Source organism: Patiria miniata, unplaced genomic scaffold, assembly GCF_015706575.1.
Source record: "Patiria miniata isolate m_02_andy unplaced genomic scaffold, ASM1570657v1 HiC_scaffold_25, whole genome shotgun sequence".
NCBI lineage: Eukaryota > Metazoa > Echinodermata > Asteroidea > Valvatida > Asterinidae > Patiria > Patiria miniata.
In genome coordinates this window covers 4,086,160-4,112,705 of record NW_024037064.1, presented here as the reverse complement: position 1 = coordinate 4,112,705, position 26,546 = coordinate 4,086,160, and the positions used below count along the sequence as shown (strand labels likewise).

Below are 26,546 nucleotides of genomic sequence, written 5' to 3'. Positions count from 1 at the left end.
CAATAACTATGTGATTATGAAAAAAACTGATTGTTTTTAAAACAATTGCTGTCTTACATAAATGAATGAATGAATGAATAAATAGTGTTGTTCGTTGTTAGTTCGCATTCACAGTTTTGTTTTCCTATTATTTTGTTGCGTCCATTCGAGATATTTTCCTTTATAATTACTTTATTTATTAGGCAACTGTATATTATTAAAACATTATAGCAAGTACATGTACTTGGATTTGAAAGTGGGGTTTGTAGAACATACACATTTCTTTGAAAATGCGCGTAGTGTTGTAAAGAAGTGACAAATATGCAATGGATTTTTGATGCGAAAACGCGCGCACAGTCAAAATGTTATCTTACAAAGTGACGAATAAGACATTTTTATGTGGCGAATAAGCACAATGACGTTTATTGTTATCTCACGAAGTGACAAATAAGTTTCACAGCAAAAATCAGACAAACCTTTACTCTTACGAGCAAAAACAAATTAATAGTCTAGATGTATTTTAACAATCAAATAACTACCTTGCATAAATTAAGAATGTATAAAAGGGGAAAGTAGTATCGAAGGGACACGTAAAAAGTGTTCAACTTTAAACGCGTTTTTCTCAGAATTGCGTTTCTGCGTATTCGCGCGTATTCGTCGGTTCGTCAGATATGCGACGTTATATGAAGAAAAAGTGGTGTCAGGTTGCAACATTCTTTCCAATACTTCTGTTGACGCAATGGTTTAAGTCAAAGAATACACTCTTAATTTACGAATTCACTCGGCGAGAATTTTTTTTTGGACAGAGCTGGGGGGGGGGGGGGGGGGGTTGACCCCCCAAAACCCCCCTCTGGATCCGCGCCTGTCCTCTAGCGGCAGTTTAAAAAAAGGCAAAAATGCATTTTCAGTTGATGTCTGTGGCGAAGTTTGCGGTAATAGCTTCAAAATTAATATACACGATGACCTAAATGCAGACAAGACCTGTGCGCGAAAAAACAATTGATTACGTTATCAGACCGGAAGTTACAATGAAAAGACCTTTCAACCTTAAAAAATTGCTAACAAATCAACCGTGATAAAAGATTTGGCTATAATAAAGCACAGTTATCATACCTCTTGGGCTTTCTGGTAATGACATTTAATGACGTCATCAAGTATCATATTACAAACAAATAAAGATTCATATATTTAATCTTTGAAAATCAATATCAAATCAATTGTTACAGATATAAATTTGTTTTTTTTATGGCAATTGATATAATATTGCAGGGTCTTCATATTTGGTATTAAGTGCAAAATCACATGACCCTTCCTTCTGGTCGTAACCGGAAGTGCCTTATAATTTGGAAATGCCAAAAGATGTGAACTTGCTTTCAACGATGTGAGTGTCTGCCTAGGCTGTACTGTAGAAAAATATTAAAGGTGATGTCATAAAATGTTAGAGCGCCCTCTAGCGGCATGTTGACTAGGCCATGGATTTAAATGCATTTTCAGTTGATGTGTGTGGCAAAGTTTGCGGTAATCAATGGCCCAACACTGTGTGGTTGTTCCTACAACCTCTAGTTCCCATAGGATTCTCTGGTTGCCTCCACCCTAGAAATAACGTTTGTTTTTTGTAAAGCATGATTTTTTTTGTGAGGGATGGGGAAGGGTTGGTTTATCATTTATCGCACAGTTTGTTACATATACAGAGAGACATCTCTTATGGGGAAAATGACACTCCACCCAAAACCAGGCACATTGAACAATGGTGTAATGATCTGCTGGAACCCCCCCCCCCCACCAACAAAAAGACTTTGATAGTAATATCCAAACAATGTATTATTGTATACTGCAATTTTTGTTTGACTCCAAACCAGTCTTAAACATAGTGTTTAAAACTGGCCAAGCACCTATTTATTCCCTTTTTGAATGCACACAAGGTTTACTTATGCCTATGATCAGATGATACAAAACCATTGACTATTCTGCAGTAATGCATAGGGTTATATTCTTGCTGCCCATACAGATTCCTGCTTTGCTGTTGAGGGGGAACAAAAGGGTACCACCAAAGTCTCTGGTTATTTAATACATGAGTAGGGGGCCAGTGGCGTAGCCTGTACTAATGAACAACGATATTTTCATTTCTTCGATCGGAAATTCAACCGTGCTTTGTCACTTAGGGCCTACAAGATTTTGAACTTGTACCATATGGAATGTCGTCCTCACAGTTTGCAATCAGGGTATTGATTGACATTCATGTACTTGCATAATTAAAGTAATTTACAACTCTTACCTTCTTGAGCAAAATGGAGGGCTACACTCAAAAACTCCCAGTACAAATCAATGTTATAGCACAACTCAATGTTAGCGAGCAGACTTCATAAATGAAGGCATGCAAAGGCTGAATGCCACGTCGTCAATCTGATGAAACCCTTGCGTGCAAAATCTTATATATGACGGCTTTGGGTATCAAAATGTGCATGCTGAATATACTTTCTCTTTGTGCCGCACCCACTCGATATCCACCAATGAAACTGATGGATATTTTTAGGTCATCGTTAAATAAAGACGGTTATCACCAGCCAGTTGTGAGATACCCAGGGGCCCAGGTCTCTGATTGGACGGCGCATTCCCTCAGCTAGTTGCATGATACCCAGGGGCCCAGGTCTCTGATTGGACGGCGCATTCCCTCAGCCAGTTGCGAGATACCCAGGGGCCCAGGTCTCCAATTGGACTGAGCATTCACTCACTCCCTGGATGTTGCATTGTTCAACAATAACATGACTTGGGTTCGTTTTAGGTTCAAGTTGATGGTGTATACGTGAAAGGCTTGATTGACAGGGTCAAAGGTTTCTATTCTGCAATGCTACATCACGCCACCACCAGATTCCTACATCATCAGGGATCTATAGTACATGTACATTGTACCTATCAACAAAGTACAAGTTTGACTTTTAGTCCATTGGTTACACACCTATGTTCCGACACACCTATGTTCCGACACACCTACATGTTCCGACACACCTATGTTCTGACACACCTATGTTCCGACACACCTATGTTTCGAAACACCTATGTTCCGACACACCAATGTTCCGACACACCAATGTTCCGACACACCAATGTTCCGACACACCTATGTTTCGACACTTATGTTCCAACACACCTATGTTCCGACACATCTATGTTCAAACACACCTATGTTCCGACACACCTATGTTTCGACACACCCATGCTCCGACACACCTATGTTCCAACACACCTATGTTCCGACACACCTATGTTCCGCCACACCTATGTTCGGACACACCTATGTTCGGACACACATAGATGTTTCGACACACCTATGTTTCAACACACCTATGTTCCGACACACCTATGTTCCGACACACCTATGTTCCGACTGCACATATTCCAATTCCTTCCTTTTGGTGCTACATATTTTTTTTTTTTTTAAATATGAAACATATTTTTGTGGGTTTGGGTTCCACTTTTTTGACTCACCCTGTACATACCGGTATGCGTACGTACAAACACTGCCTTATGGGGTACCGGAACAATGGGAGGTACCCCACAAGGAATGCCCACCGACTTGCGGGGTACTGTTTTGGTACCCCACAAGTTTTTCACGAAATAGATATATGGATTTCATTAAAAACTAGGAATTATCAAGGTAGTTGATCCGTCGCACATGGAAGAGTTTTAGAAAAGGGATATTAAGTCCGAATCTCAGCCCAGGAAATTAATTCTGGTTAAAATAAGAGCATTTTGACATTTGTGTGCGACATTGCAAAATTTTAGTACACGAGAACAAAGGAAGTATCCCACTTCTATTGCTGTGTAAAGGGTGTGTGTACATGTAGGTGTTAACTTTTAACTACTGAAAATATCGTTGAGATTATTCCATTTTGCCTTTCATCATGTTCACAAATTTGGCCAAAAAAAACAACCTCATGTTGAACTGATGGATTTTCTTTAAATCAAAAGACTACCTTTTGAAGATACTTTTTAAAGAATATAAAACGAACTGTTACAAAAAGTGTTTTCACAAAATCTGTCATTTATGTGCGTGGATTACAGGGGTGTCATTGAAGAGGCCACTACACGGTGCAATCAATGTACATAGTAGCATCCAGGATTCACTGCATGATAGAACAAAGCAGATTCTTTTTTTTCCTACGTTTTTTTTTCGAAACTGGACTGATGTACACATTGGGGATAGAACAAAAGCTTAAATAACGTTTGTAAAAAATAAAGAAGTGTTTAAAGGATTTCAATTTTTAAAAGGGATTCCCTTTGTCACAATTGTGTAATATGAGGTTTACCACTCGCATCACAGCTGCGGTACTGGAACTGCAACCGATAGTGCATGAAACAGTCATCGGGTGTTACGCTTCCGCGTGACGTCATGCGCCAACAGCCAAAAATGACAAAAACGACAGCGCACTGTGCCTGGTAATCGACCGCCATTCATTGTACACAATTTTTTTGTGCACAAACCAATTGCGGTCCTGGCCAGGCCTGCAAGGTTGTCAGGTTAGCGGTTATTCCTCCTGTTTTCACTGCAATTGGTAGGCTGAATCTTCATCGTGGATCGTTTTTTACTTCAAGGACCTGTGTAATGGTTATTCCAGGCAAGTTTGGGGTGAGTTGCAGTTGCAATTAGTGTGTAACGGGGACAAAATTGAACATTTTCGAAAAATTTTCGCAATTTATTTTGGGACCTGCCTACACTGCTGGGTTACGTGAAAAACTATCTCCAGCCCTATTCGGCCATTTTAATTGTATTATCAAAATGCAAACACCTATGAAGCTGATTCAAACGCCATTGATTTTGTTGTGTAAGTCTCTTCTCCGTTCTCAGTGAACACAAAATTTGATATTTTTTTTGCTAAAAAAATGAAATTCGCCGGACTCCTTAACTAACATGACTAAAGCAACAGACGCCAGCAGTCACACTGAGTGTGCATGTCACTTTTTGTCAGTCACTGCTAAAGTAAAACTTTGTTATGTTTGTTTGTTCTTACATTTGGCGTGAAATCGGTGACAACAACTCTTGTACGGCCCGTAGTCAACTTTCGTCCTCAGGAAGCTTTCACAGACTTAACTGACGACAAAACTTTCCCTTTCTGCTGAACTTTCTTTCAGGAGTTTCATCCACATCACTTTGTCTACAATCCGGCCTCTTTTTTGTCTCGAAAAGTTGCATTGGCGGGCGCCCTCTCTAGTTCACGTAGAAATCTAATATTCTGAGGGCGCCCTTGTTAATTAACGGTGGGCCGGGGGTGGGATTTATGTTTGTGCGGGAAGACTTTTAACATTGAATGTAATTACCAATAATTTAACACCCTCCCCCAATAAAAAAAAAGTCTAGAATGTCAACTTTCATGGAAGAAATACTCAGGCTGACTCATTTGTTGGGACGTAAAAGAATCGTTGAAATGACCAAAGCAACGTAGTGTGTCAATCGCGAAACATAAATTTGATTTCAGATTTAGTTCTTTGATTTTCTTGCACAGGTTCTGTTCATTCGCCTATCGTTGATTTATGAAAGGGGATGAATTGGGGGGGGGGTAATTTTTATAGCCGATATAGTTTACAAGTTCCATTTTTTGTTATTAATTGGGTGCAAAAAAATATTTAAAAAGGCCTTTTGTTTTCAAATAAGAGTCACCTTGGTGTCGCTATATAAGCCCACAACAGCAAAACACTGCAGGTCCACAACAAAACAATATATTAAAACAATGAATAATTCCAGACAACTTCAACTTACTTTAGTCAGGTGGCTCAGCTTAGACCCAATATTTGACAAGATCGTGACCAACTGGTCCAAGGCACCAAACTTAGCAAATATGTTGTTATAGCCTTAGAAAAGATATTTTGAAGGGGTGACACCTGAAATTCTTTTGGGAAGGGTGCCTAATTTGCATAAATCGTTAATCCCTAATGTGTAATACATAATCAGTGGCATAGCCAGGAATTTTTCATGAGTAGGGGGGGGGGGGGGGGCTGGGAGGGCTGGAACATATCATGGGGGGGGCGTCATGTAGATCAATGATATATTTTTTAGAAACTCAAAATCTCAGTGGGGGGGGGGGGGGGGGCGACACGACTGGGAGGCGACAAGATTTAATGTCGCCCCCCCCCCCCCCCACTGAGATTTTGAGTTTAATGTCGCCCCCCCACGCCCCACCCCCCTTCCCCCCGGCTACGCCTCTGTACATAATGAAGTTGGTCCACCCTCATCTGTGCAAGTTGGTACATACAGATATTTGTTTTCACTTTGTTTCCTCGTATGTGTGGACATAATTCAATGATGATGATGCCACTTCAAGGTTGAGGGGAGGCATGTGACATGTATCGATAATACTTAAAAAAAAAAAGCAGCAAAGATGGGAATTACATGACATACGGAATTATTCACATGACAGGAATTTAAGAGAAAACATCAAACACATCAAAACTTATTTCCCTTTATTTTACCCATGCACTTGGCCCTTTCTACAGTTTTGTTTTCTCATACAAAGCAAGCCGCAAAGAGGTCAGTAATGACACAAACAGAATTTTAGGGGAAACATCAAACACATGAAAACTTATTTCCGTTTATTTAACCCACCCTTGGTCCTTTCTACAGTTTTGTTTTCTCATACAAAGCAAGCCGCAAAGAGGTCAGTAATGACACAAACAGAATTTTAGGGGAAACATCAAACACATGAAAACTTATTTCCGTTTATTTAACCCACACTTGGTTCTTTCTACAGTTTTTTTTTCTCATACAAAGCCAGCCGCCAAGAGGTCAGTAATGACACAAACATAATTTAAGGGGAAACATCAAACACATCAAAACTTATTTCCGTTTATTTAACCCAAACTTTCATCCTTTCTACAGTTTTGTTTTCTCATAGAAAGCCAGCCGCAAAGAGGTCAGTAATGACACAAACAGAATTTAAGGGGAAACATTGAACACATCAAAACTTATTTCCGTTTATTTTACCCACACTTGGTCCTCTCCAAATGTCTTTTTTCCCCCTCATAATTATCCGTGATGAAGTACCGTACATCGAAATGTCTTGTATATTACCAATATCGTTTGTTAAAGGCATATATCATTTGCATTTATCCGAAAAGTAAATACCGACTAATTATCGACAAGCTTACTAAGTCTTGGATTATAGACTAGTGCCGTACACCCCGTGAAATTTATTGTAGGTGAATCCCAACGATCAGTTAATATTAACAGTCAGGTGGCTTAGATCTAATTTTTGACAAGATCGTGACCGACTGGTCCAAAACACCAAACTTGGCAAATAGATTCTTATAGTCCTAGAGAAGATATTTAGAAGCAACCTCGTCCCCAGTGCTTACTTTATTTCCAACGTTGTTTCCAATAGTAAACCCTGGATAGGAAACTTCATTCCTGCATCCTGATTCGATACCGCAATTGGCGAGAAATGGATTTATATCGTGTACTTGGTGTTGGTATTCACAACGTGCAGTACGTGTTTTCGCGATCATTCGTCCACGCCTTCTCGAAAATATTCATTTCCTTTTCAGTTTGTTAATATTAATATGAAATGTGATACTACATGTTGTCTCGTTAAGATCGTAACAGTTGAATTAAAATAAAATCATGTTTTCGTAACTCATACCATGCTTGCGCTGCGACGAATTGATTACATTTTTACCCCAGACACCGCATACAAAAACAAACGCAAATGTAACGCACAGGCAGGCACCAGACTACTCCTAATTTGCATACGTGTTCAAAAATTTTGCACATGCAAATGATCCAATACCAGGGTGAGAGAGCAGGCAGTGGTTGGCGCGTACTGCTCGACACCCTGGGGACGAGGTTGATTTAGAAGAGGTAACATCTGGACTTTTGCCGAGTGAAATGGAAAAGTCCAGATTTGACCTAGTGATAATATTCCTCCCATTTCACAATTTAAAGCCACTCAATATTTGTTTTATATAACTGAAAGATCCTTGTCATTGGATATATTCCAACTTTTATTTCAATACAAAACTGGAGGAAAATGTATTTCTCTCTTTGAAACCACCCCTTCACGAAAATGTTTGAATCCAATGCTGTAGTGCTTGCTCTTTGGAACAATACGCGCTACGCGCAACGCTGAACGCGCATACATTTGCATACACCGCTTGCCCAAAAAGTGGTGCGGCGACGCGGCTTTTTTTTTTTTACCTGAATGTTTTGCTTCATATGTCGGCTGATGACTGCAAATGGTGCCTGACTAAACTTAGTGCAAATATATGGGAGGCCAGAGAGGCCACATTTAGCTTATTCTCGACCATAACCCAATCTAAAAACACGTTAAAATTGTGCAGCAGCAGGATTCCAGTCAAACCAGTGAGTTTGGCGGTATTGAGACATCATCTTTCATTGAAAAAAAAATGTTTTCATTTTGCCGACGCGCATGGCTACGGCGACGCGCGCGCGCGCGCAAACCAGAAACCGGACACTTTTTGGGGGGGTATTTGTGTGCAAATGGATGCTGGTGTGCGCGTTGCGCGTAGCTCGTATTGTTCCAAAGAGAGTGCGCCGCAGACTTGGGTTCAAACATTTCGTGAAGGGGTAGTTTGGGATAGGGAAATACATTTTCCACCAATTTTGTATTGAAATGGAAATTTATTTCAACTGTGTTCAGAGTTAGATAATTTAAAATATTAAAATCAAGCAGAATCTGTGTAAATACTTCATATAAGTGTCCACGCTCAAAAAATCGATTTTTTAAAAAATTTGTGGGATGAAGGATTTAGGGAGCAAGTAACCAAAATAGACTTTTTAAAATTTTTATTTTTCCCATTGCCATGGTTACGGGCCATTTTTCGGCAATTTTGAGGCTGCTAAAATTCATTTTTCGCATTATTTTCAAAGGTCGTCCAGCCTAACTGCAAAGTAATGTCACAAAAGTAACTATATCACGACAAAGTATCATCCTTACCCTTACAAGAAAAAATGGAAACACTTCTGAAAAATCTACTTTATACTATTTTTTGACCCAATAATACAGCATGTTTTTACAACTAGCAAAACTGAATTTTTACCCCATTTTTATCCCTCCAAAATGGCACTTGCAATATAATTTCCCTTCGGCTATGGTTAGTTCAGACATTGGTCTTTTCATATCTGGTGATCAAATTTTGGGTTATTGTATAGCCTTTGTGCAGTAGCGCTCCAAAAATGGTAAATCTCACAAAAACGTTAAAAAGTGTATTTTCAGTGTTTTCCTTTGTTTTGAGTAATAACTTGTATAATTGGTATTGTTCATGAACCTAGCACATTTTTACAAACAGAATTAGACTGTGTATCATTTTTAGAACATTGGATGAATAGTAGGTCGTGTACTTCCCCCCCCCCACACACACACCTGGCTAGGCCCCGCCCACTCCCCCTGTGCCACCGAATTTTGAACTTGTATGTTGCATAACGAAACAAATGTAAATATGCAAGTGAACACTTTAGAAATAACATAGAGTTCCTTTTCACAGCCTCCCCTTCCCCACCCCGGGGGCATTGCTTGGGGTTGAGGGTGGGGTGTGACCACCCACCATAACTTGGCATTGTCGGTACAATCATTGTCACATGCAGGGCAAAACTCATGTGTTTGCAAGCCGCAATGAATAATGGCCATATCCATTGTCCTCTGATTGAAGTGCACCATTATTCGAATGATGTCCAGTCCTCCCCTCCCAGCTAGGCCCCCACCCCTTCCCTTGCCACCAAATTCAGATTTTGATTTCTGCATGTATTTGCCTAAATTAATATTGTAAATAGATGTCAATTTGCAAGTGAAGCTTTTCATAATCTACACCAACAGGCGTACCCGTCTCACAGCCCACCCCCTTCCATCCGTCTTCCTACTCCAGTGCTCATTATGAGCAACTACCCCTCCCCTCCCAAAGAATTGTACAGAATATGTATTATTGTTAAGGTTACATATTGCCTTACGGAAAGTCCACATATTTACATACACTATGTGGGTTTCGCTATTTTTTTGTCAACGTGGGAGTGGTTTGGAATATCTGGAAAGCGCAGGGGGGGGGGGTGTAATATGGATACATGTACATGGTACATGTACATAATGCTGAATTTTTTTTAACACAATTGCATTTATTTTATTATTTTCAATACAGAAAGGTGATATGGCGATTACGAGAGCAAATAACTCATATTTGTATATTAAAATACATGTACCCTAAAACAACTATCACTCTAGTGAAAACACAAAATGGCCTCTATATCAATTGATTGATTGAATTGAAGTGTAAATATGGTCAGATCAAGCACATATTAAGTCGAATATTATAGTACCGTTATGGGTGCTGCTATGCCCTCCAAAATCGTAATTTCGTAATCAACATGACATTTTGAGTCTCTTCCAAACTGTCATCAGCAATCAGTCAACATGGCCACACTTCTGTGACTATGTGCATCCATTGTTATATGGCAAGCAATCTAAATGTATTGGTGCTTATAAATTACGGGGTTTTTTTGTATACAAGCAGGGAATGTTTTGTTAATGTGTAAATTAAAAAAACAAACCAAGTTCCCCACCGAACCACAAGTGCTTACAGATTTTATCCCTTTCTGGCGGGTATTTTTAATTTTTTTCTGAAAGGGAGGGGTACAGCACACTGTGATGCCATGTTGATTTGCATATACTTTGACCGATTTTCCAACAACCGATTTGGCAGGAAAATATTGGTTGACCATTAGGCCTACTAATATGACATTCTTGGTTCTATTGCTGTTACCACTAGAGGTGTTTATTAGGCCTATATATTTTTCCAAACTCTTGTCTAGATAACATTTTGGGCATAATTTCTGTATTTTTGAGTACAAACATTCATCCCAGTCAAGCAATTGTATGCATCCATTGTCACTGCCATAGGGACTTATAATTACTGATTTTATTCCAAAAATGTGTGGGTTTTCAACCCGAATTGGCAAAACTAAAGTAAATATACACAATTGTGGTGATGTTATTTAATGCTCTGCAATTGATTCAATCATTGATTCATGTAATAACTACATGTGTATAAGAAACGTATACATTAAAACAAACAAAATGGTACAGATTAAGAGGTGAAAATTACATGCGCTTCTCGCACCAATGGCGGCCACTTTACATACTGAGCATGTATTGTTGTTTTATTATATAGCCATGAATTTCAGTCATAGGATAATACTTACGTGATAGGCTTTGAAAATGGAAGTATTTTTGACTTTAGTTTATGAGCACCGATGTCTTTACAACGGTTACCATGGTAATAATAAGCACACTACAGAAGTGTATTTGGTGCCACAAAACTTCATGTTTGTAATAACCCTCATTATATTATTTAAAGGCTTCAATGATGAGCCACTATTATTCTAGTTAAATGCTTCAATCACAGCAAGCTCACATGTGTTGTATTATGCATCCAACATGGCACATATGCATCAGAACAGCAGAAATCGTGTCTGTGTTTTATTCAGTCTGAAATCGGATTATTATAAAGCATTGGACATTACATTGGCGACGAGGATAAACAGAAAAAACCTCTGATGTCTGGGTAAGCAACTGAATACCTAGTAAAGCAGAAACTTATGCAGAAAAAGGAGTGAATTTGTGGCGAAAATTGACATTGACATCGTGTACTTTTGGTGTAGTAACAGCATGGCCACGGGATCAGGACAGCAACCTGTACCGATAACTGTTGTAACTGAAACCAGAAACTTGAAGAGTCAACCATTTACTCACCCTGATGACCAAATATCAACTGGAAAAGCTTGGGAAGAATGGCTAGAGGGCATAGAGAGAGAATTTCGCTACTTCAAAATTAGCAGCCCCATCGACAAAAAGGATGCCCTGATCATTTATGGTGGCAAAGAAATCGCCAGACTGGAGAAAAGCTTACCCAATCCGGGGGATGTGGATGATGTTTATGAGAAACTGAAGACAAAACTAAACAGTTACTATACCCCAAAGAAAAATAAACATCATGCCAGATACCTGTTCCTGAAGATGAGACCCACACCCCAAGAAACCACCATGGCTTATGCAGCTAGGCTAAGGGAAAAGGCCATTCAATGTGAGTTTGGAGACACTCGTGATGACCGAATTCTAGAGCACCTGATCCAAACCATAACAAGCAAATCCCTCATCCAGAAAGCCATTAACAAGAAGTGGTCGCTGACACAAATGTTAACAGAGGCCGCACAGATAGAGGATACGTCCTTGCAGATAAGCAGCATGAGACCCCCTGATGACGGAGCAAGCAATGTGGCCAAGGTGGGATATCAGCAATCATCACGACAGAAGAAATCCACCGGTGGGCATTATGGAAAGCCCAAATTCCATAAATCACCACCGTGCGCATACTGTGGACTGACCGGCACCCACCCACAAGGCAAAAACTGCCCGGCCTACGGCAAGAAATGCAACAAATGCCAGAAGTGGAATCACTTTGCATCCGTTTGCCGAACCGACCGACTCCGTGCAGAAAGCAGAGGCCCGCCCAGTCAGCCTGTCCCCCCAAAATATGCCAAACCCAAGCAGCGTGGGAATCACGTAAAGAAGACGAGCATGGAAGAAGACGATCAAACTTCTTCTGATGACGAATTCTTTGACCAGGCAGTCAAACACCTGAAGCAAGTGCGGAGAATCGCAAAAACCGTCCATGACGACAGCACAGTCACAGTCCGCATTGACGACGTTGATGTACGGATTGAGCCAGACAGCGGAGCAGAGGTAAACATCATGGATGAACACCAACACAAGGCACTGCAGCACAGATCGAGCAATCCACAATCACTACAGGCAAGCCATATCAAACTACACACCTTGCAGAGTGACTTACCTGTAAAAGGGGAGTTTCGGACGATCGTCAGAAATGACACACGTGGAGCAGCAACAAAGTTTGTTGTTGTCAAAGGCAGAATTAACTCGCCTCCACTTATCAGCAAAAACACCCTCATTGAACTGGGGATGATGAAACTCCAACCAGACGGCTCCCTTGCAGAAATAAACGACCTTCGAATTCCAGAGAACACCCAGACTGTCAAATCAATCAGCAACACTACCACAGCTCGCCAGCAGACACAGAAAATCGTCGGAAAATACAAAAGGGTATTTCAGGGTATCGGCCTGATCCGAGATGTCAAGAGCGACACAGACATCTTCGCAAAATTCAACATGAAGCCAGAAGCAGCACCAGTAGCCCAGAAACCGAGACCTGTAGCATACTACCTCCAGAAACCATTAAAAGAATGGTTAGACCAGTGCATCAAGGAAGGCATCTTTGAGGAAGTTCCCCCAGGCGAGCCAGTGACATGGTGTTCCCCACTCGTGGTGCAACCAAAGCCACGATTCGGACAGACGCCGAGAGATGAGCTACAACCACACATGATCAGAGCCAGTGTCGATCTACGCGTCCCAAACAAATTCATGGAGAGGAACAGGATCACCCAAGGGCCTGTGGTTGAAGATTTCATGTACAAGTTCCATGACTGCAAAGTCTTCTCTAAACTTGACATGAAACAGGGCTATCACCAGCTCCTACTAGACCCAGAATCGAGAGGCATAGCAACCTTCAGCACACCTCGGGGCAATCTGCGTCCAAGACGATTAGTCTTCGGTGCCAAAGCATCCCAAGATCTCTTCGATGAGACTATCTTCAAAATATTTGGGGACATCCCAAAGAGCCTCAACCAGCGAGACGACATTCTCTTGGGAGGGCGTAACATCGAAGAACACGACAAAGCGTTGCAAGCAGTCTTGCAAAGAGCAGCTGACTTTGGCATTACCTTCAACCTTGACAAATGCCAGTTCGGAGTTGAGGAGATTGAGTTCTATGGCTACAAGTTCACAAAGGATGGACTCAAGCCGACTCAATGGACAAAGTTCGAGCAATCAAAGAGAGCAAGGCCCCAGAGTCCAAAGAAGCTGTGAGAAGTTTCCTAGGCATGATTGGATATCTCTCCAAATTCATCCCTAGATATACATCACTGACAGCACCGCTGAGAGAGCTGACACACAAAGACAGCAAGTTCAAATGGGGACCAGAAGAGAACGCAGCCTTCGAGAAGCTGAAGGACAGTATCACCAATGAAGATACCATGGCGTACTTCAACCCAAAACTGCCAATCACAGTGCGAGCTGAAGCAAGCTATCATCAAGGTCTATCAGCTGGACTCTTCCAAGAGACTCCCAAAGGACTTCAACCAGTACACTTCATCAGCCGCACCATGACACAAGCAGAGAAGAGATAGAGCCAGACTGAGAAAGATGCTCTAGCTGTCCAGTGGGCGAAAAACAGATTTCGCATCTATCTTCACGGTGCACCCAAATTCCGCATCATCACCGCTCACAAACCTCTGATACCCATGTTCAACAAGACGACAGCCAAGCTCCCTCCAAGAATTGAGAAATGGGTGATGAACATGCAAGACGTCGACTTTGAACTTGTCTATGAACCAGGCAAGGACGAAGCAGACCCGCTAGACTTCCTTTCCAGACACCCCCTGCCGGAGACTGGAACGGATAGCACCGAGAAGATGATAAAACAAGTCATAGAAGCAGACCATGCAGTTATCATCGACCGAATCAGATATGAAACCCAACATGACAAACAGCTCCAGAAACTACACAAGAGAATCCGTGCGGAAGACTGGGAAAGTCACAGAAAGGACCCAGACATCACACCTTTCTATTCAATCCGACAGGAGCTGTACGAAGCAGACGGCCTGATGTTCCGACTTAACCGCATCGTCATACCCAACTGCCTGCAGCACAAAGTCATCAAGGCAGCACACAGCTTAGGACATCTCGGGATGACGAAGACCAAGCAGATGCTCCGAGAGAAATACTGGTTTCCAATGATGAACAGTATGGTGGAGCAGATCATCGGACAATGCTACGAATGCCAGGTAACTACAAAAGACCATAAGCAGCAACCAATCAAGATGACACCCATACCAGAGAAACCATGGGAAGTTATCGCTGTAGACTTCGGAGGACCGTACCCAGATGGTCACTACAACCTAGTCGCTGTAGATAAACGTACGAGATACCCAGAAGTCAAGACTACCCACTCAACGGCGTTCAAACCGACAATGGAGAAATTGAAGGAGATGTTCGCTGCACACGGGACACCGCGACGACTAGAAAGCGACAATGGGCCCCCTTTCAACTCCAAGGAATTCACTGAATTCGCCAAGCGAGAGGGACTCCACCACCATAAAGTCACACCAGACCATGCCAGAGCTAACGGAGAAGCCGAGAGTTTCATGAAGTTGCTGAACCGAGCAGAGCAAATTGCCCATCTTCAGAAGAAGAACAGAAACATCATCATCCAGGAGATGCTCACTGGATACCGCTCAACGCCACACCCAGCAACTAACATCACACCATACGAAGCACTGATGAACAGACCGGTGAGAACAAAGCTTGACCACCAACCCGGAAAACACACTCAAAACATCAAGGACAGCATCATTGACGAAAACGACAAACAGTACAAGGAAAGGCTGAAACAGAATGCTGAAAACAGGAATACAAAACAACACAACTTTGTAGTTGGAGACTACGTCCTTCTCAAACAGACCAAGAAGAACAAATGGAGCACAGCATATGAACCGGCATTCTACATCATATACCGCATCGATAACTCATCCATAGCAGCCAGAAGAGTCACCGACGGGCGAGACATTTATCGAGATGCCAGCCACTTTAAACTTGTCAACAGCGTAGTGCGCAACACAGATGACGTAACCATGCATCAGGATGATGCAGAATCCGAGGACGACTGGAGAGAAGGCATTCTTCTTCAATCGAACCCTGAAACCCAGCCAGATGAAACCAGTCCTACACAACCAGATCTCTCTTCAAACAAAGAATCTACATCCAGATCTGTCTTCACACCGCCAGAAGCAAAACCATCTACGCAGACATCACCAGAACCACACACTAGGCCAAGAAGGAACCGCCAACGACCAACCTACTTGAGAGACTATGTTGACTAGAAAAGAAAAAAAAAACCAGAAAAAAAAAAGGAAAAAAAAGGAAAAGAAAGGAAACGAATCAGTTTCAAAGAAAAAAAAAAAAAACGAAATTAAGGATTTGTTCAGATATTTTCCAAAAAGAGATGGAGAAAGAAAACAAAATAGTTTCGATTGGAAATTGTTCATTATAATTAAGTTTCAGTTCATTTGGATATTCCTTCAGAAGTACTAAGGAATTTTATTAGAAAAAAAAGAGATTAAGACAAATTCAGATGAGAGCGAAAAGAAAAATATTTGCAAGAAACTGAGACTGGAGAAATGAACACTAGGATTGTTTTCCTTACAGCAAACGAGATCAAACAATCTCACTTAAACTTTCAGAGCTAAGTTCTTCAAAGAAAAAGAGAAGTGTAATAACCCTCATTATATTATTTAAAGGCTTCAATGATGAGCCACTATTATTCTAGTTAAATGCTTCAATCACAGCAAGATCACATGTGTTGTATTATGCATCCAACATGGCACATATGCATCAGAACAGCAGAAATCGTGTCTGTGTTTTATTCAGTCTGAAATCGGATTATTATAAAGCATTGGACATTACAATGTTGATCAGGCAAATACAAATTTGGAGGACGCTTCCACTAAAAAAATACTTCAGACCCTAACTACATGTAGCCAAGTCAAGTCAGAGTGAAATTCATGCAATCAAATTGATGCTGTGTTCTCTTGGAGCTTTCACTGGAGTGATCGTTGTTTTAAAGTACATGTATTTCAATATAAACAAATAAGAGTTAGTTGCTCTCTAAATCGACAGATCTTTTCCGTTTTGAAAATAATAAAATAAACGTCATTTTGTTCACCACACCTTTTACTGTAGTAGCTTGCAATATAAACAAATGTGTACAGCGTACATGCGTGTGTCCAGATCACCCTTCCCAACCGCCCCCCACCCCCGCGACATACACACCCCTTCTCCTCCTCACTTTTCGGATATTTCAAGCTGCCCCATGTTGTAAAAAAGCCACCTTACATAATTCAGACTTTCCCCAAGGCCATATGCATGTAAGTAATCTCAACAAACTTGTACTTGTTGACTTGTTGGGGAGGGCGTGGTTATCTTTGAGCTTTGGGAGTGGGGGTGGCAGGGGAAGGGGGTATTGTGAGACGGCTGTTGGTGTAGATCGTAAAAGGTTCACTTTCAAATTGATATCTAGTATTTACAATTTAATTTAGGCAAATACATGCAGAAATCAAAATCTGAATTTGGTGGCAAAGGAAGGGATGGGGCCTAGCTGGGAGGGGAGGACTGGACATCATTTGAATAATGGTGCACTTCAATCAGAGGACAATGGATATGGCCATTATTATTCATTGCGGCTTGCAATCACATGAGTTTTGCCCATGTGACAATGATTGTACCGACAATGCTAAGTTATTGGTGGGTGGTCACACCCCACCCCACCCTCAACCCCAAGCAATGCCCCGGGGTGGGGGAAGGGGAGGCTGTGAAAAGGAACTCTGTTATTTCTAAAGTGTTCACTTGCATATTATTTATTTACATTTATTTCGTTATGCAACATACAAGTTCAAAATTCGGTGGCACAGGGGAGTGGGCGGGGCCTAGCCAGGTGTGGGGGAAGTACACAACCTACTATTCATCCAATGGTCTAAACATGATACACAGTCTGATTCTGTTTGTGAAAATGTGCTAGGTTCATGAACAATACCAATTATAGGGCCTACAAGTTATTACTCAAAACAAAGGAAAACACTGAAAATACACTTTTTAACGTTTTTGTGAGATTTACCATTTTTGGAGCGCTACTGCACAAAGGCTATACAATAACCCAAAATTTGATCACCAGATATGAAAAGACCAATGTCTGAACTAACCATAGCCGAAGGGAAATTATTCTGAGTGCCCTGGCAAGTGCCATTTTGGAGGGATAAAAATGGGGTAAAAAATGCAGTTTTGCTAGTTGTAAAAACATGCTGTATTATAGGGTCTAACAATAGTATAAAAGAGATTTTTCAGAAGTGTTTCTATTTTTTTCTTGTAAGGGTAAGGATGATACTTTGTCGTGATATAGTTACTTTTGTGACATTACTTTGCAGTTTGGCTGGATGACCTTGAAAATAACGCGAAAAATGAATTTTTGCAGCCTCAAAATCCTCAAAAAAGCCTCAAAAACAGTTTATTTTGGTGACTTGCTCCCTAAGTCCTTTCATCCCACAAAGTTTACAAAAATTCGATTTTTTGAGCGTGGACACACTTATATGAAGTATTTACACGAAATTACTCTTATTATTTGTTGACCTCTTTTTGTAGTTTATAGTCATTTCATGGCAAGGGATCTTCTGTGAGAGAATCCACCCTACACAATGCAGGGTTTGCAAATTTGCCAGGTTCTTTTCTTGTAACGTGGGTTACCGATAAAAAAGTAAAAAAGTAAAAGTATGACAGACTGACAAATAAACCCAAGGAAAGTTAAAAACAAAGTAATTTTCCTACCTATCAACCTGGATAATTGTTAGGATGTTACCGTAAACACACACATGTATTCAGCCTAAGTGAACCTACCATGATACGGGTCTTGACACACATCCATGGCTTGGCCGGTGTCAATTCTTGCTGTACTCTTTGGAGGTTTGTGGCCATGAACTTCCTGTATGCATCTTCATCGGTCTCTGCAAGCTCATCCAGCATTGACCAAAAGCACTGTGCCTGCTTTATCAGGTCATGTTGGACGCCTGTCGCCATAGTTTCCTGAAATTTGTGAAAAGAGGAAAATTTTGAAAATGGCGTCCGCACGGTATCCACAACAGAGCCCTCACCGATAAACGGTAAATTTCACTTTACATCAAGATTGTAAGTAAAGCTTAGTATCTTGATCTTCAAATCATAAATCTGTAATTGTATCTCAGGTGTCATAAGTCGTAATTCTGTGGCCGTTTTGACAGTGAAATCTGATTTTTTTGTTGGCAAATGGTTGGTTGTTAATTATTTGAAATGCCATGTAAGTACTATCGCCAGATCATGTCCAAATGTTAAAAACAATGCTGGGGCTACTGTTGCGGCAATCGCTATCGTTATAGCATCGTAAATGTCCTTCGTACAACTGCATGTGCGCACATCACATGACAACGATTAGGGTCTGTGGATGGACAGTTTGCCACACGCATGCAAAATCATAGCGGGGTACCAACAAAATCAAAGAAAGTGTTCTTGTTTTGAAGTAGATGTAAAATGTTGCTTTGTGCACCATGGTTTAAGATGTTTTGTATTGATCATGATGTCTATGCTGCAACTTTTGTGCCAACAAAAGTTCCATCTTCTTTTTTGCCATAGGAAAGAATTATATTGTACATGTATGTATGGACATCACTAGTTTTTCTGATAATGTCATGTCCTAAAAAGTCAAATTTTGCCGGGGAAATATGGAAGCATTTACCGGGGGTACATGTTCCAAGTGTGGCCTTTATTTACGGAGGTAGTCCAGTAAATTGGCCACATTTGCAATTTTTCAGACCCGAGTCTCATAGGATTTTTTTTTTTTGCAAAGGGCGTCAAGTGATATCCAGGTGGGTTATGGAAGTCTTTCTGCTTTGTTTATCCACAGACCATTGTTGTCATGTGATGTGCACACGTGCAGTTGTAACACCAATGGGGCTTACATGTACATTGTGTACTGAGACTTGGGTTATCGTTACCTTCAGGACACCTCTATTCTTTACAAGTTCCGTTCAAAAATGACTTTTACATGACTGTTCAGTACCAAAGTGACTTTTGCAGGCCAGTCTTTTTTCTTCATACTAACTCATGTACATGTATGTAGTAATTTTTGAAACGCACTTTCAAAGGAAAATGTGACTTTCCTATCTTTTATTTTTGCAATCAGAGACAACGTGCATGTTGTACTTCTCACAACACGCGTGCAAGCCAGACAGAATGAAAGCCTGATGCTGATTGGCTAATTAACAAATTTAAAAAAAAATATTAATTTTTTTATCAGCCAATCAGCATGATCAGCATCGAGCATTCATTGAGCTTTCAAAGTTAACATCTTGTATTTTTGAACCCGTTTTCTGGTTGTCTTCCTCTTTTACCCCAAAATTTCCCTCATAAATCAAAAACATTCCCTTCTTTCCACAAAATACTAAACAAAAGGAAGGAAAGAATGCAGTATTCAGCGTTTGTGTACAAAGTTTACAGAAATTCAAGAAGATTCTCAAGAAGATTCTCAATTTAAGTTTGATAGTGGATATTTTGCTGGAGGTAATGATGGCAAACTAACGATTACTAAAGGTTTGCCGGCAGCAATCCATATCAACAGAACGCACTGTACTCTTTAAAATAGGGCTGAATTATAAGATGTATTAAATTCCCACCAAAAGTTGTGTACACGTTTGGTGTAGTGGTTAAGCAAAGGCTCTGGTAAGCTGGATGACTCGCGTTCGATTCCGACCGCATCACATTTTTAATTTTTTTTTTTTCATCCCCAAATAAATAAGAATATTCTTCTTTTATTATTTTAACATGTCTCAAACATTTTTTGCAGAGCAGTACATTTTCTTTTTCAGATTTGTGGCTCTGGAGGATTTTTTTTAAAAGGGAAATAAAGTCCGAAATTATAAAATGGTCTGAATCCCATCTTGTGAATACGAGGTAACAACGACAATTTTGGCATGGAGCCAGACTAAAACTTGTCACCGGAAAATGTTTAAGTACAAAAAAACAGTAACTGCGCATGTTCAGTGCATATCCGGCAAACTAACGTTTACTAAAGGTTTGCCGTCTCCGGCAAAATATACACTGCCTTTAGCTGGAGTTACCCAGCCCTGAGTTTTATCATTGGGTTGTCATCTAGGGCTGGAGCGTATTTTTCTCGTAACTTGTAGTATATTCAAAAATTTTTGGAAAATGCTCAATTTTGTCCCCGTTACACACTAATTGCAACTGCAACTCACCCCAAACTTGCCTGGAATAACCATTACACAGGTCCTTGAAGTAAAAAACGATCCACGATGAAGATTCAGCCTACAATTGCAATGAAAACAGGAGGAATAACCGCTAACTTGACAACCTTGCTGGATTGGCCAGGACCGCAATTGGTTTGTGCACAAAAAAAATTGTGTACAATGAATGGCGGTCGATTAACAGGCACAGAGAGCGATCGCTGTCAACTACTCGGTTTTGCCGGCTGCGCTGGCTGTTGGCGCATGACGTCACGCGGAAGCGTATGACCCGATGACTGTTTCATGCACTATTGGTTGCGGTTCCAGTACCAAAGCTGTGATGCGAGTGGTAAACCTTATATTAGTGCATGAAACAGTTATCGGGTGTTACGCTTCCGCGTGACGTCATGCGCCAACAGCCAGCGCAGCCGGCAAAAACGAGTAGTTGACAGCGATCGCTCTCTGTGCCTGTTAATCGACCGCCATTCATTGTACACAATTTTTTTTGTGCACAAACCAATTGCGGTCCTGGCCAATCCAGCAAGGTTGTCAAGTTAGCGGTTATTCCTCCTGTTTTCACTGCAATTGTAGGCTGAATCTTCATCGTGGATCGTTTTTTACTTCAAGGACCTGTGTAATGGTTATTCCAGGCAAGTTTGGGGTGAGTTGCAGTTGCAATTAGTGTGTAACGGGGACAAAATTGAACATTTTCCAAAAATTTTTGAATATACTACAAGTTACGAGAAAAATACGCTCCAGCCCTAGATGACAACCCAATGATAAAACTCAGGGCTGGGTAACTCCAGCTACACTGCCTTTAAGTTTTAACCGAATTGGAAATGATTCTCAGTCCCAGATTCATATATTTTAAATATTTTTACAATGACTGACCTTTATTAACATGATATATGAAGAAAATGTGCGTCAACGTTGCAACGTTCTTTCTCAAAACGTTCCCTCTCTTGCTGAACTTCAGGAGTTTCGTCCACAATTTTCATGACATGCATGACTTTTGTTTACGATCGACCAGTTTGACAGGCGCCCTCTCTAGTTCTAGTTGGACGTAGACATCTTACATTATGAGGGCGCCCTTCTCAATTAACGGTGGGGGGGGGATTAAAGTAAGATTAAAGTAAGGCACATAAATTTGTCTTTGTGCTAGACTATTTTGTCAGGCGCGTCGATCCCTTTTCAACAGAAATCTTAAGTTGACAAAAGTGTGAAGGTAAAATGTATGGGGTTATGCCCTTGTAAACTAGTGAAACAAACGACTTTCAATAGCGAGGTTTCGATTACGCACGGTTAGCGGAACGACGACTTTTAGTGGCTCTGACGTCATCACTTTTTGTGCGTGCATGCGCAGTATGACTTTTACACTATCGGTACAGTCTGTAAATCGTCGTCAACACGAATAGCAGCTCTGCTAAACGTAAGTGGAAACGGATAGTAAAAAGTCAGTAATTTTGTCTAAATTTGAAGCGAAAAGCACAAGTAATGAATCAGTCATTATAGTTTAGAATGTCAGCATTCATGTTTGATTGGGTATGATGTGTGTTATCTGTATTTTGGTTGTGTATTTTTGTCTTGCAATGGAGGGATAAATTCTTCTTGTAACGTTCGTTACGTTCAGCCTTGTTTAGCATTAAGTGAGTGCACGTAGCCCAGGCCTATGCGCTTGGCTACAGTACAGTACACGATTTTTACTTCACTTAAGAAGGCCCAGCCATTTTTGTTCAGGGTGTTAATTTTTTTTACCTAGTGACGCTGAGCTGACATTGACAAAATGCAAGAAGTTGCACGCTAAGGCCGAATGAAAAAAAAAATGTTTCTCGTCCGGGTTTTTGAAAAAAGGAGGAAGAGGGGCTTTTTATTTTTAATTTTTTTTCAAGATGGCCGCCATTTTAAAATTTCTTGCAACCGTTGGTGTTTTCACTGTTCAAAGACACTTTTTGAAATGCAAGACAAGTTGGACAAGAGAATTAAGTGAACATATTTACAGTGACAGTGTCATTTAGTTGTTTTGGTAGGCCGCTATTGGGATTTATTTTCCGATGAATTTGTGGACTTTTTTGGTGTTTTTTACTGCATTTTCCAAAACAAACAAAAAATTCCAGGCGGCCTCCAAAAAGGAAGCGGTTGAGACGAGAAACATGGTTTTTTTTTTACTTCGCCTAATAAATCTTTAAAATTTGATTGAAAAAGAAAGAGTGAGAACTATGCCTCAGCTAGTGCTGCTGCTAGTGCTAGGCCTAGGGTAGTCCTAGTCTATGGCCCACACTGAGTAGACTCTACATGCTGGGTTGACAATTTTTTTTTTTTAAGAGTCAAGTTCACCAGAAGGAAGCACGGGAAAGTCCTAATTTTGGGGGAATATTGAGAGGTACGGGTAAGTGAACCCACCCTTCGCGTATTAGTTGGAATGATTGCACTAAAATTGTTGGTTCTTTTTTATTTTCAAATCCTCAACTTTGGGAAACAATATCTGTATGGCCCAGAATGTAGAGTCTACTCAGTGCGGGCCATTGACTAGGGCTAGGCCTAGGGTAGGCAGGGCTACCTAATGTTAGGCCTACGTTTTGTCTTCCAGAATTTTGTAAAACTTTTCCCAAAAACATAACTTTCTTTTTAATTTTGTTTATTTGTTTTAATTCTTTCAGAATTGCAATGAAGACTGCTCGATTTTATCCTGGCCTGGACATTGTACTCCTGAGGGAGGCATTGGCACTTTCAAGTGAAGACGGCCAAGGACTTTCAAAGGAAGCATGGGAAGTAATCCACAAGAACATCAATGATGCCATCAAGGCCAAACATATTTATGTTACACTAAGGGCGTGCAGAGACAGATACCGACATCTTCAGGATTGTCATAGAAGAGCAGAAATGAGCTCTCTTAGGGCGTAAGTAGCTTTTTCATTTTTTTGAATCCAAATATTTTTTTAAAAAATGGTTACAAAATTTATAACAATAGACCTTCCTATCCATCATTTTCCCTGTACAAAGTATTCAAATTTAGGGGCACTCTATAGATACGAGTGCTCAATCTTGAGAATGACCCTGATGGTGTTCTTTGCAATCTGCAGAATTTGCACAATCTAGGATTTCCCTATTGAATACGAGCCGAGTGTCTGGTAATGTTCTAATCTTAAAACATTTACCTTTCCAGCTCTGGTACAGATGAGGAATACGATGAAAGAATACAACTCCTAACAGAACTTGCTGACTTTGATGAGGAAAGGAAGTTGGCACAGATAAAAAGAAAGTCTGAAGAAGCTGAAAAAGAGAGGCAGGGTGTAATCATACGAGAAGTAGCGATGAAATCCCTATCTGCAACGAAGACCAGGAATGATGACGTAACAGGTAATTTCCCGTGACCTTAAATATAATTTGAACATTATGTTGGATGGCATGGGTGGTGTAGTGCGTAAACCGTTCACCTCTCACCACTGTTGGCCCATTTTCGATTCCCGGCTAGGCCATAATGTGAGTAGAGTTTTGCGTTGGTTCTCTCCTGTGCCACGAGGGTTTTCTCCGGGCCCTCCGATTCCCCCCCCCCCCCCCCCCCCACCAGTTAAAAAAAAAAAAATTTCGATCTCTGGCGGAGCTTAGTGGTCATATAGAGGCCATGCCACACTAGGCAATTTATAGGCAACCACTCCTGGCAATCTCCAGGAAAAAAACATATTCACATTTAATTTTTACATAATTTACTTGGGGATAGCAAGATATATTTTTAGAAAAATGTACATGTATTTTGTACTATCGAGGTGTTCCCTTTTCTTGCAGTGCAGTTGGTTGCCTCAAGGCTGCCTGTAAAATTCTCCCGAGTGACAAGGCCTTATGGGTCAATGTGGCTGACTGCCAAAAGTGCCCTCGCATGCCTGTAGCTCGACCACTTTGTAGCCGTGTCCTTCCCAATTCAGCTTCTCAGCTGCCATTAAAAGATGATTAGCCTCCCAAATTGTTGTCATATTTCCAGTCCAAAATTTTTTTTTAACTTTCTTGTTTTCCTATTAAATTACTGGTTTTAAACAAAGAAAGAATATGTTTTATAAGATTGTCATTTTTTTTTGTTATTTTATTTTTCTTCAGACCCGGAGCTGACCCCACCACAAAGGAAACGCCGAAATACAGCGTCGGACTCATATGTCAAGTACCTTGAAGACAAACTGGAATTTGAGCGAGAAAAGTTTGAGTTAGAAAAAAAGGAAAGAGAAGCCAGGCTGGAAAAAGACAACGAAATGATGAAACTGATGATGACTTTAATAAAAAAGTAAGGTTCCACAGATTTCAGGACACAACTGCTTTGAATTCAGGTTCTTAAACTAGTGTGTCAGTGATAGCAGCATTCCAAAATGTTATGCCTACACCGGATTTGAATAGGCTACTCTGTTTTAATGTTCAAATTTTGAAGTTTTATCTTGCACGTTGCTGTTGGAAGTCAGGTATTCCAGCATGTACATTAATGGTTTTGCCCCCAAAAATGCATTTGAGCCAGAGAGTACCAAAGAAGATTCTGCCATAAATATAAAGAAAATAATCGTTTTATTATCCCATAAAAAGGACTCTGCACATTTTAAAAAGACCTTCTACAATAGCTGCAAACAAAACTTTGAAAAGAGGCTCTAAGGTCAAGTTCAGTTTTGTGATGCACTCATTTTCCAATAGATAGAGTCCTTATTAGTGAAAAAATTACAAGTCTCCAACCTCACGTTTAAGTGGTGTACAATGTCATTTAATCCCATACCCTTTCAGAGCATAATTTGAAACGTGACTGTAACATTCCATACAAGATTTTTTCATTCTTCAAAAAGTCGAGTTCAACACTGACTTTACTGAATATTATGGGGATTCAGGGATGAAGTACATATTTCCCGTGCAAAGATATACAGACCTGTATATTTGAAATGCGACGTCACTGTTGTCTTTGGATGTTAAAGCATTTTGCACTGGAAGAGTATGAAATAAAATGACATTTTACACCACTTTAACGTGCCTGTGATCTTTTTCACACTTTTTAATAAGGACTCTATTGGAGAATTCTGAAAACAAACAGAGCATACCACCTAAAGATATTTCGAGAAGCCTGGTGAGACAACCCTTTACTTTGTACCCCCCCCCCCATCCAGGGGAGAGTTTTGGCGACCAGAAACATGTTTGTGCATTGGTCATTGGTTAAGCATTTTCGCGAGATTGGTTGAGTTGTGAGGACGTAATTGTTCCGACCAAACTGTAACCAAGATTTAGGCTTGGTTATGCCTGGTTTTAAAATGGGCGGGCGTTAAAAGTTACGCTTGAATTTGTTGAGAAATCACTCAACAAAAAATTGAATAATTGAACAATCTAATATTCACTTTAAAAAAATACATTTGCACATTATACTATGAGAATGTTGTCGTTATAGATGATTGCATACGTCACGAATTGTTTCTGGTAACGGACTCGTTTACGCAGACTAAAAACTTGTTTGTGATCACAAAATATGTTTACATCAGAAACATGTTTCTGTTCAGGGTTGCGAAAATACGCCCCTGTTAAAATATTTAATTCACAAAGAAGGTTTGATATTTTTTGGGTTTCCAAAATTTGCTTGGTATATATCCCTGTTATGTGATTTTTGTCT

General features: G+C 40.5%; 3 protein-coding genes across 3 annotated transcripts; all 3 read left to right on the top strand.

The window, feature by feature from the left end:
- Window positions 1-11,642: 11,642 nt before the first annotated feature.
- LOC119732833 lies at window positions 11,643-13,916 on the top strand. Its single transcript, XM_038206436.1, has one exon. It carries the CDS (start codon window positions 11,643-11,645, stop codon window positions 13,914-13,916), a length of 2,274 nt encoding a protein of 757 aa, XP_038062364.1.
- A 434-nt stretch (window positions 13,917-14,350) lies between these two features.
- On the top strand, window positions 14,351-15,988 carry LOC119732832 (uncharacterized protein K02A2.6-like). Its single transcript, XM_038206435.1, has one exon. It carries the CDS (start codon window positions 14,351-14,353, stop codon window positions 15,986-15,988), a length of 1,638 nt encoding a protein of 545 aa, XP_038062363.1.
- Window positions 15,989-22,213: 6,225 nt separating this feature from the next.
- LOC119732895 lies at window positions 22,214-25,945 on the top strand. The gene is made up of 4 exons (XM_038206483.1): window positions 22,214-22,355; window positions 23,584-23,823; window positions 24,090-24,283; window positions 25,016-25,945. Exons 2-4 carry the CDS (start codon window positions 23,591-23,593, stop codon window positions 25,198-25,200), a joined length of 612 nt encoding a protein of 203 aa, XP_038062411.1. The 5' UTR covers window positions 22,214-22,355; window positions 23,584-23,590; the 3' UTR covers window positions 25,201-25,945.
- Window positions 25,946-26,546: the final 601 nt, after the last annotated feature.